General features: G+C 38.6%; 1 protein-coding gene across 1 annotated transcript; it reads right to left on the reverse strand.

The window, feature by feature from the left end:
• Positions 1-213: 213 nt before the first annotated feature.
• LOC121793970 (heavy metal-associated isoprenylated plant protein 32-like) lies at positions 214-2089 on the reverse strand. Its single transcript, XM_042191988.1, has 3 exons — positions 1845-2089; positions 1611-1686; positions 214-1534 (listed from the first exon to the last, which is right to left on the reverse strand). Exons 1-3 carry the CDS (start codon positions 1872-1874, stop codon positions 450-452), a joined length of 1191 nt encoding a protein of 396 aa, XP_042047922.1. The 5' UTR covers positions 1875-2089; the 3' UTR covers positions 214-449.
• Positions 2090-12150: the final 10061 nt, after the last annotated feature.

Consider the following 12150-nt stretch of genomic DNA (forward strand, 5'->3'; position numbering starts at 1 on the left):
GGGAGGTTGGCCTACTCTTCGTCAATTAATGGATCCCCAAAATGTCCTCTCCATAATTTCCAATCACTCTCCACATACTCTTTTTGTAGAAGCCAATTCAATAATTTCAAAAGCTCACCACTATACTCTCATCTTCTTTAAAACAACTACCACTAGTAACTAGTCATGTACACATCTTATTAACTTACTCAGAAAAATAAAAAATAATAGGAGTAATAATAAAGGAGAAAATCCTCCCAAACTTCAATTCCAACATCCCATGGTAAATTCATATGTAGAATTAAAAAAAAAACAAGGTCAGAGAGATGGGGTTCTAAAACCTCATTCTCTATGATTTTATTTCTGTTTTGGAGTATCATCAACTCAAAATTAAAATCAATGTAAAACCATGTCTAGGTATAGTATGATGGCATCAAGCCATCATCATCATCAAGTGACTAGAATTCGGCTCACATCACGGAACAGCTGGAGGTGTTCTCGTCGTTGAACATCGAGAACTGATCGACCAGCACGCCCGGGGGCGCTGGGTAAGGGTAAGGAGGATAGGGTGGCATGTAATTCACATCCGGTGGCAGCGGAGCATACATCATCGGCTGGAACCCCTCTTTGCCCGCGGCGCGCTGCTGGTTCATCATCATTGGCGCCACCTGCTGTTGATAGAGATGGTTCTCACCCATTTGATTCGGCCCAGGAGGTCCACCTTGGAAGTAGCCTGAGCCAGCACCGCCGCCATTAACAGCAGCCAGATTTGCCATTGGTGGTAATTTGGGCATTGGCATATTTCCCATAGGGCCTACATCATTTCCACCCCCTTTATTAGGTATGAAATTGTGTGTATTTGCAGCCCCACCGCCACCTTTTTTGCCATCCTTCCCTTGATTTTGATTTCCACCTTTTTTCCCAGCCCCACCGTGATTCATCCTTTGAATAGGTATAGTCCCACCACCTGCACCGCCGCCGCCTTCTTTGTTCTTCCCATTTCCACCAGCATTGGCGGCCTTCTTCTTCATCTGTGGCATCATCATGTTAGGTCTTTGCGGCGGCGTCCTTGTCGCTGCATCATCCAGATCTTCATCATCCTCGTCTTCATCGTAATCTTCATCTTCATCGTCGAACTCATCATCGCTCAGTCCCTCATCCTCCGGCAAGCTCGGCTTCATCGCCTTCTGGTTGCCGGGGTTGGGGTTGGCGTTGAGCGGGGGCAGCTTCACATCATTCATAAACTGCGGGCCCAGCTTCAGATCTTGAAACCCTTTAATTTGCTGCGGCGTCAACCCCTGCGGCAGCCCTCCTTTGTTGCCACCGCTGTCCTTAGGCGGAGGCGGAGGCGGCTGGACCTTGTTATTGGCATCTTTGGGATTGGCATTCTTGGATGGACTGGCGTTGTTGTTGTTGTTGTTGTTAGGTTTGGGGGAGCCCCAGATTTCGGCATGCTTTCCTTTTTTGGAAAGCTTCTTGATGAGCGTGCCGGCGTCCACATTTCCGGAAACGGTAACCTTACCCTGCTCGGATTCTACTTTCGTGGTGTAAACGCCTACAATCAACATTCCGTTAAACAACAAGTTTACAAACAATAAATAGATTGTATGGATTGTGGAATTGATAAATACCATCGATTTTCTTCAAGATTTTCTTCACTTTTTGTTTACACCCATCACAGTGTATATGGACTTTGAGAACACAAGTCTGTGTGCACAAGTAAATCAGCAGAGTGAAATAAAAATCAAAACTTTATTACTACTCAAAGGAGCCAAACACAATAAAATGTGGAAAGAATGAACAAACTAAATCAAATAAAAAATGCGTCTTGATTAAAGAGAAATGAGAGAGGGATAAGAAGGTACCTGGATCTTCAAGAACTCTTCTTGACTCATGTTTCGCCACTCAAAACGCAAGAAACGGGACTTCTACAAATCCAATGTGATATATAGTCTATTTTAGAGGCGGTTGTAGCACAACATTAAAACGCATCTGACAGAGAGAGAGAGAGAGAAAATAGTAAACAAGACAAACTGCAGACTGTCGCAGAGTGGAGTGTGTTACATTCTCTTCCGGGATTTATTTATGCTTATTTTTTATTACTATTAAATTTGTGTTTCTAATAGACTTAATGAAATCATATCCATTACATATATATTTATATAGGGTTGCCTCTGTTGGCTTGGCTTACTCGGTTTACAAGTAAGTATGGTTAGATACAGTAAAAAAAGGTTGCAATTTTTGAAAATTCAATATTGTAATCCCCACACAAAAAATAAGGGAGTAGCTTGATTGGAATAGTAATTCATGAAATTTAGGTTTAAGATACTTTGTATTTATCAATCTCAACTTCATAATTTTCATTTAAATTTTATATAGAGTGAATAGGAATGTATAAGCATGGTACTCATTCGCTAATAGTATCTCAGTTCGACCAATAACTGCACTCAAGATAACTGGTGAGTGATAATTGTGATTGATTAGATCGAACAATGAAATAAATACGATGGAATTGGTAATGAATTAAAGGAACGATTTCCTAACCAAGAAAGAACAATGTTTTCCTAATCTCACTTACGGCACTTGCCATAATGAACCTCAATGAGACGTTATGTGTGCAGATGATCGGAGAAGACCCCTGCATGGCATGGCAAGCAGATTACAAGTTGTAGAGATAAAATTGATTATAATTCCTTCGTTAGGAGCGCGTTTATTTATTTCCTTTCACCTTTTTGTGGAAATTTAAATTTAAGGTCGCATCACCAAGGACTCGAACTTGAGACCTTTGGCCTCAGTCAATTTCTCTATCACTTTGTCAACTCACACACACTTTCTTTCACCTTTGGGTTTATTTTTGGGATAATACTCCCAAATCATTGTTATCTAAATCAGTTAGGGTCTTCAGATAATTATAAATAGAGTCGTATCTTTTATAGTGAGATATCGAAGGAAAACTATTTAAACCCTAATCCTTGTCTCACGTTGTTTGGCGTTTCTTTCTTCGTTCTTCACCTTATGTATGTTCTCTCATACATTTTTCTATCTTCTTCGTCCCTTGTATGGAACTTGAAGACGCTTGAAATTTTCCTAACTACTTTTTTTTATTTATGTTCATGTTAATTGTTGCTTTCATTAATGTCAGCCAATTCCTGGACACTTAACTCACCCGTTGAGGTCGACGAACGTGTGAATGCTTTGAACCAATCAATGGTTCAGATAATCCTAAGATTTTGCTACCCAAATGGAATCCTGATTCGACAAGCTGATGATGACGTGGGCTCTCGCTGCAGCGGTTATACAACTCAACTACCATCGAACGGGAAGAGTATTAGATAATGTAATAAATAAATTGGAATGATAAAGAAGAAAGGGACCAATGCCTAGCCGTGAAAGGACAATGTCGAACAAACCTCACTCATCTCGCATGAATACAACTCAATAAACTCAATGATAATAAAAAAAAATTTTATTTAAGGATACAAAAATTGGGATGCAACTATTATAGCTTTTGAAATTTTTTAAAGAATAACCATAATTAGGATGCAAGAGAAAGCGTCTCTATGTTGAGGGCAAATTATCTTAATATTTTACTTTTTTTAGGACGTTTGTATTTGTATATATCTTCTAATTTTAGTTGAAACTCTAACAATAAAAAAACACTTCATAAAACATTGATATTATAAATAGACACATAAATTAGTGTCCATAATATCATTAAAAATTATCATTGGCCTTTCTTTTTGTTGTAATGTGTATCTTTTTTGTTAAACCTTAAGGAGACTTTAATTTCTCAACAATGGCATAATGAAATATACTACAGCTAAACATGACTATAATAGTAAAACGAAATACTAATGAATAAATCCTTCAACCAATTGGGATAACATTGCAATTAAGACTCGATATTATCCGCAAAGGTCTTCGGCTCGAGAAAATATTCAGTGGTCCTTCCACACCACCATGGCACTATGTGGTGGTATGTCCAACCAATTATTTATTCACAAGTAGGAATTTAAAAGAGCACACATCCAACTAGACATGCAAATTATTAAGGAAACATTCATTATACGACTTTTATGGAAAATGCATAATATAAATATGGATATTACCAATATATTTTCAGCTTCTATATATATTTCATATTTATATTTGCACTTATAATAATAATAATTTCCAATACGCACCGCAATTAAAAATGTAATCCTACATCATTTTGTTAATATTATTTTATGTGTGTGATTTTATTTCTCTTATTTATTTACATAAATAAATATGTGTATGTATATAACTAAAAAATTTACAACATAAATTAAAAAAACGTATGGCTATAATGATTTTTCTATCTTTTTTTAGTGCATAGATTAATATGAAAATAGATTTAAATTTTACAACAAAAATTAAAAAAACGTATGACTATAATGTAATTTTTCTATCTTTTTTTAGTGCATATAAACGGTTATATATTCACTCAGATAGATTAAGATGAAAATAGATTTAAATTACATTAATGCTTTATATAATATATATATATATATATATATATATCATATTTATTTATATACATAATTAATAAAAAAAAAGATAATCATACCCATAAAAAAATACCTGCAAGTGTTAGTAACATTTTATTTTTTAATAACGGTACATATAAGTTATTATTATTATATTATGCGTAATATATATGTACATATATTTATTTATGTATATAAAAGTAAGAAAAAGAAAATCACACACATAAAATAACATTGACAAAATGATGTAGGATTACATTTTTAATTGCGGTACGTATTGGATATTTTTATTATTGTAAGTGCAAATATAAATATGAAATATATATAGAAGCTGAAAATATATTGGTAATATCCATATTTATATTATGCATTTTCCATAAAAGTGGTATAATGAATGTTTCTTAAATATTTGTATGTCTAGTTGGATATGTGTCATTTTAAATTTCTACTTGTTAATAAATAATTAGTTGGACACACCACCTCGTAATTCCATGGTGGCGTGTAAGGAGTACTGAATGTTTTATCGCTCGGCTGCAATCTTCCAAATCTCTTCCTTATCTGCATTAATTTGTTATGATACCTGGACATCGGTCCACGTGCTACAGGTAGTCACTTTTTATATATTTTTTAAAATGTTGCCTCGTTTAAGATGTATGTATATTTGAAAAAAATTCCAAGATAAAATCTATTGGAGATTATTGAATATTTTTGGAATTGAAAGTTTTTATTATGATAGTCAAAGACAAGAATTTTACTGTAAATTACATTTTTCTGAAGGTCGAAAATTCATGATAAAAATATTTCCTGCATTTCGACATAAACTGAAATTGGGTAAAATAATGTTTTGATGGCAGTTTTCTTAATCATTTATCAGAACATAAATTAACAATTTGGTGGTGCAAAATTAGATATAGAAAAAGAGTAAATGTGGAGTACAATATTCTAATGCAGGATGAGTATACCTGCCATATATAATTAGTATTTATTTCTTCATTCATTATTAGTTACTTAGTTAGCTCTTCTTATACTTGTACAATATGATAAGGATGCCGGTGATAAATAGTCAATTAAATTTCAAAAAATTATTTTTAAAAATTGAATATTTGGGATATGAATTTTATTTCAATAGAAATGAAATTTGACACAAGATTCTCAAATCGAAATACAGTATTTCAAGGTGACTTGATTTGTCGTTCCTTCAATTTGTTATTCTCAAGTATACTTCAATATTTTAAATTTAAAGAAAATATTTAATAACTAAAGTACAGTAAAAATAACATTATACGCAGAGAAAATGAAACATTGAGTGGCCAAGCAAAAATGATCTCACTCTGCGATTTGCAGTTTCATTTGAACTTGATGCAATTTTTAGTAAATGTAAAATATTATAAATGGAAACAATTACTGAAATAATAATCTTATTTTTATAAATTTATTAAGTATGATGTTAGTGATTTAGTGTAGGGAAAAACCCACGTATGCCTAATGAAAAACAATGAATGAAACTTTTAATTACATAACTAAATAATCAAAATAAGATATTTTAGGAAAGGAGTGTTTGCGAAGGTTTCGAACTTCGAACTATTACAATTTGACCGTTCAAAATTTAACATAGTAAAAAGAAATAACACACCATACGCAGCGTACACCTGGCAAGTAAAACAATACGGTGTGGAAAAATACGTAAATTACAATTTACAATAATGTAGAATTTAAAATATGTTCTGTTATACTTTATAAAAATCTTGAATTCTAAATAAACTAGTATTACATGTTGCACAGATTAAAATATTTTAAAATATTAATTTTTTATTTATAAATTAATTAAACGAAATTAGCAACAATATTACTATAAGGAAATTGTAAACATAAAATATGTATTATACAATTATGATTGTGATGAAAGAAATTATTAACTAATTTTATAGAGCAAATAAAAGTTGCCATAATAAGTTATGATTGTGAGGAATGAAATTTTAAAAATGATTTGATACAATTTATAGGAAAATTTTGGGTGAGGAAAATAAAATGAAAAATCAAATCCTTTGCTATTGATTATTTGTATTTAATGTGATGGATTGATCCAACTGCATGAGAAATGAAATGGACAACCGGTTAATGGAATTAAAAGAGTTTATATTTTACACTGATTCTGTAATTAGTTAGTAGTTTCCAATAATAGTTCTGACGCTTTATGTAATCTATCTGTCTATACATATATAAAAGCCTATACATATATAAAAGCCGAGTTTTAAAAATATTTATAAATTTAGGTCTTATTCTAAAATATTTATAAATTATAAAATAAATTTAAATATTTATGAAATAACTAATTCCTCGGCATGACCAAAATAATGCATACGCGCATTTTAAGATTTCCTAGCTTTCTTTACTTGAATATGCTAGGAACTGTTCATGCATTCAATTGGCATATAGTACATAGATTCTTAAAGTCGTGGATTCACCTGTAAGATTCGATTAAACGTCGTAAACGATTAACATGGCAAGTATTCTTCGACTACGTTTAATTAGGGGTGGCAAATCGTGCGTGTTGTGTCGTTATCGGGTCAACCTGTTAATGACACGACCCAATAAGGACAAATATGAACACGACCTGTTAAGAAAACCTCAAACCCGAACACGAACACGCCCGCTACCCTCAAACCCGAACACGGCACAAACCCAACACGAACTGATAGGAATAATGATCCTAACGAGAACTGAGAGCACACGTTGTAGCAAAAATAATGAAACAAAAGTAACCGAGCGCTTAAGATGAGAAAAATGTTTTTATTTCTTTAATTCTCAATGACTCGATCTATGGGGATTCTATAGTATTTATAGAGATCCCAAAAAGACTTGACTCAATTCTAAAAGGAAAAGGAATGACAAAAATAAGGAAACAAATCAAAAAATAAGGAAACAAATAAAAAAGAAATCAAAACAAATCTATCTCTAATGGTTGACGTAATCCCGATACTTAGAAGGTCGGGACGCGTTTCTCCTTGGTCGATCCCTCTTGGTTCCTCTACTTTTCGGTCTACCTCTTTTACGCACCTCCACCTCCTCGTCTACTTCCTCGTCTATCACGGATGTATCATGGGCATTGGTTGAAGTCGTATCAACTCCCCCTCCCATAGCAGCGACCTTGTCCTCAAGGCGGAGATGAGGAAAATGAGTCTTCAATAGCTCTTCCGGCTCCCAAGAAGGCGCAGCATCCGCGTCAGAAGACCACCGCACCAACTATTGGTCCTGCGGAATCCCACTCACCAGTACCGTGCGCTTCTGCGTGGCATCAATGGGCGTGTCCCAAGGCTAGCTCCGATTGAACTCCAAAGGCAAGGATACGCCCTCGGGCTTATTCGGAACGAACGTCCTTAGCAACGAAACATGGAAGACATTGTGAATTTTGCTGTCGGCAGGGAGCTGTAGGCGATAAGCAACCTTCCCGATGCCTTCAAGAATCACATACGACCCATAATACCGACGAGCAAGCTTATTAGATAGTGGTTTACCCACCGACTTCTGTCTGTACGGCTGAAGCTTAAGTAGAACCGAGTTACCGACTTTAAACTCAACGTCTCGACTCTTTCGATTTGCGAACTCTACCATGGATTGCTGTGACTTTTGGATGTGCAACTTCAGAGACTTCAAAGTTTCCTCCCGTTCCATTAACAAGTCTACTACTTCCGCGTTATGGTAGGGGCGAGCATAGGTATCGAACAAACTTGGTGGTTCTCGACTGTAGAGTGCTTGAAAGGGCGACATCCCTATGCTCGAGTTGATGCTGCAATTGAGAGCCAATTCCGCCCAAGGCAAAAGGGCAAACCAACGCTTCGGCTTCGGGCGATCATAGACAAAGGCGCGCAGATATTGTTCCAAGGCACCGTTCGTCACCTCCGACTGCCCGTTCATCTGTGGGTGATAAGCGGTAATAAACTGTAACTTAGTCCCACTTAAGCACAACAATTCATCCCAAAAGTCGCTCATGAAAATTGAGTCTCGATCCGAGAGGAGCTTCTTGGGAAACTCGTGTAGTTTGACCACCGTATCAACAAAAAGCCGCACGATTGTTGGCGTGTCGAACCCTGTCTTTAAAGCACCAAAATGATCGCATTTAGAGAGTCGGTCTACCACCACCATAATCGTCGAGTAAACAAAAGAAGGGGGTAGCCCTACAATGAAATCCATGGATGTCGCCTCCCAAACCATATTCGGGATTGGCAACGGCTGCATCAGTTCGTTTGGCTTATCACGAACGTATTTCATAGCTTGACACGTGAAACATGCAGTGACATAATTGCGAACATCGCAGCGAAGACCCTGCCAATAGAACAAGGAAGCGACACGGGCAAAGGTGTGGCGTTCCCCCGGATGGCCAGCCGTCGGCGCGTCATGGCACTCCTCCAAGATTGCCCTACATACTGTCGATTCGCGACTTATCAATAAGCGTCGTTTGAAATACAGAAGACCATCAGTGGCAGAAACTTGTTTCGGTCCCTGGCCTGCAGCCACCAACGCATGCAGATTCACCAACTCCGGGAGCGAAGAATTTTCCGCTCGGATAACCTCCAAAACCGCCGGCATAGGCCTTGCATACAATTCAAAAATGTTGGGCACGTCTGGTCTGGAATCGTCCCCTTGACGAGATAATGCGTCGGCCACCTTGTTTACTGCCCCGGCTTTGTACTCGATAGTAAACTTAAACCCCATAAGCTTCCTCACATAAAATTATTGGTCCGGCGTCTGTACTACTTGTGAAAGTAATTCTTTAAGGCTTTGCTGATTAGTCCAGATTCTGAACTCGCAATCCAGCAGATATTGACGCCATTTTTTACCGCTTCGACTATTGCGTAGAGCTCTTTATGGTACGTCGAAGCAAGACGGCGATGCAGGCCCAATATTTTGCTAAAATATGCGATCGGATGATTATGCTGCATCAAAACAGCTCCTATTAAAAAATCCGATGCATTTGTTTCAACGATGAATGTGACAGAGAAATCCGGTAGACGCAGAACCGGAGTAGAGCTCATAGCCTCCTTTAAATCGGCGAAGCTCTTCGTCGCTTCGTCGCGGCCTCAGATCACAGAAACGAGTTTTTTTTCAATAGCTCTGTCAAAGGGGCCGCTATGAGAGAATAATTCTTGACGAAACGGTGATAATACCCAGTTAATCCCAGAAAACTGCAAAGCTGTTTGCCAGTGGTAGGCGTGGGCCATGCAAATATGGCATCGATCTTAGTCGGATCCGCATGCAGCTCTCTCGCGGCGATAATATGGCCTAAGTAATCAATGGAGGCCACCCCAAATGCGCATTTAGATTGCTTAATATAAAAGAAATTGGCCTGGAGTGTAGTGAGAACCTCCGTGATGTGCCTTATGTGATCGTCCATTGTACTGCTGTAGACCAAGATGTCGTCGAAGAAGACTATGAAAAACTTTCAGAGGAACGACTGAAAGATACTGTTAATGGTGGCCTGGAAGGTTGAAGGAGCATTTGTGAGTCCAAATGGCATGACGAGGAACTCGAAATGGCCGCTTGCGTGCAAAAAGCTGTCTTGTGGATATCATCCACATGCATCCTGATCTGATGATACCCAGAACAGAGATCCAGTTTGGTGAAAATTCGGGCCGCGTGTAGCTCGTAAAAAAGCTCGTCAGCAGTGGGTATCGAAAAGTGATCGGGCATCGTTGCAGCGTTTAAAGCGTGATAATCGACACAGAAACGAAAAGATCCATATTTCTTGCGAACCAGTAAGACCGGTGATGAGAAGGGGCTCGTGCTCGGCTGTATTACCCCTTGTTGAGGCGTGTCCTTGACTTGTTTTTCGATCTCTGTCTTTTGAAAATAAGGGTAACGGTAAGGTCTAACATTTATAGGAGCGGTGGATTGTGGAAGATAGATTCTATGGTCCCAACGGCGAGTGGGTGGCAGGCCAGAGGGGACAGTGAAAACGGACTCGAAGGCTGATAGTGTACAAAGGATTTACAGGCAGCATTGGTGCCTTATCCGTCATTGCAACGTGGTCAACATGGATGAGTTCAAACATTTGGGCCTCCGGCTCCTGAGCGATTAACAAAAATAAGTTGTTGTAAGAAACCTTACGCGGTGGGCTATCCTCCCCTTGCAAGCATACCGACCCACTGTCAAGTTCAAACTTCATCTGCAGGTTTCTGTAATTCTTAGCGACATCGCCTAAGTTCTGAAGCCACTGCACACCCACAACTACATCCGGTCCGTTAATTTGTAACAGAAACAGATCGATACTGAAGGCGTGGCCTTGTGGGGCTATGGGGGTGCTCAAACTCACGTAATCACATATCAGGGACGCGCCATTCCCCACAAACACTCGGAATGGGGAAATAACGTGGTGAGGTAAACATAATCTCTCGGCTACGGCAGGCTTGATGAAATTGTGGGTACTGCCTCCGTCAATCAGTACAGATAACGGGGTATCGTTGATGTGGTCGGTCAGGCGAATGGAGCGCGGCTTAATCTTGGGGCCAATGACAAAGATCTGAGAGACATCCCCCGTGATTGCCATATTCGTCCCATCCTCATCCAAAATTTCGTGTCTCGGGTCGCCTGCTCCTCATCGTCACTGTCTGTCCCAACCAGAACATAGAACTTCTACATGATCCGGCGTATATTTTTCTGGACAGTACTAGCATAGGCCACGCGCCGTCCTCTCGGCCCTTTCCGAGGCTGATATGCGGACGACGGGGTAGTCGCGAGGTGCCCCCTCACGTTGTGATTGTAATATTTCTGGACTTTTTTTATCCATAAATTGACCCCCTCACCACTGAATTGTGGGGGTTCGATCTTCATTTTTGGCCATGCGTCGGCGTCGAATCCGACTGGCTTGTCGAGCACGGAACGCGGTAGTGACCACCCTCGTGGTTTTGACGCTGTCACCGTCGTAGTCCAGTCTGATGGTTTCTTGCCCAGATCCTCTACCGCGACCAATAATCGCACCATATGGTCCTCCACGTTTTTATTTAGCGCTGATTGTTGTCGCTCAAACGATTCGTGGGTGAACCTGTTTGCTTAGATTTTTTTTTCATCGTTGGCCAGTCGGACCGAGATGTCATAAACCATCTGACCGACTTCGTTGAGTTTGAACTTGTCGGGTGTCTCGCCTGACATCGAACCAGTTCCTTCCAGCATCACGACTGTACACAGGGGAAGAGAGGCTCAATGATGCACCAGATGATATGAGTAATGATCCTAACGAGAACTGAGAGCACACGTTGTAGCAAAAATAATGAAACAAAAGTAACCGAAAGCTTAAGATGAGAAAAAGGTTTTTATTTCTTTAATTCTCAATAACTCGATCTATGGGGATTCTATAGTATTTATAGAGATCCCAAAAAGACTTAACTCAATTCTAAAAGGAAAAGGAACGACAAAAATAAGGAAAAAAATAAAAAAAAAATCAAAACAAATCTATCTCTAATGGCTGACATAATCCCGATACTTAGAAGGTCAGGACGCGTTTCTCCTTGGTCGATCCCTCTTGGTTCCTCTACTTTTCGGTCTACCTCTTTTACGCACCTCCACCTCCTCGTCTACTTCCTCGTCTATCACGGATGTATCATGGGCATTGGTTGAGGTTGTATCACGAACCCATTAACGACACGAACCACTTTGGGTCAACACG

The sequence above is a fragment of the Salvia splendens genome, chromosome 3, assembly GCF_004379255.2.
Source record: "Salvia splendens isolate huo1 chromosome 3, SspV2, whole genome shotgun sequence".
Taxonomy (NCBI): domain Eukaryota; kingdom Viridiplantae; phylum Streptophyta; class Magnoliopsida; order Lamiales; family Lamiaceae; genus Salvia; species Salvia splendens.

Excerpts from the sequence above, each read along its gene's own strand:
- LOC121793970 (XM_042191988.1), bottom strand. The coding sequence starts at position 1,874 with ATGAGTCAAGAAGAGTTCTTGAAGATCCAG. Across the intron at positions 1,687-1,844 it reads AAGAGTTCTTGAAGATCCAG|ACTTGTGTTCTCAAAGTCCA; the intron begins GTACCTTCTTAT and ends TTGTGCACACAG. Across the intron at positions 1,535-1,610 it reads AATCTTGAAGAAAATCGATG|GCGTTTACACCACGAAAGTA; the intron begins GTATTTATCAAT and ends TGTTGATTGTAG.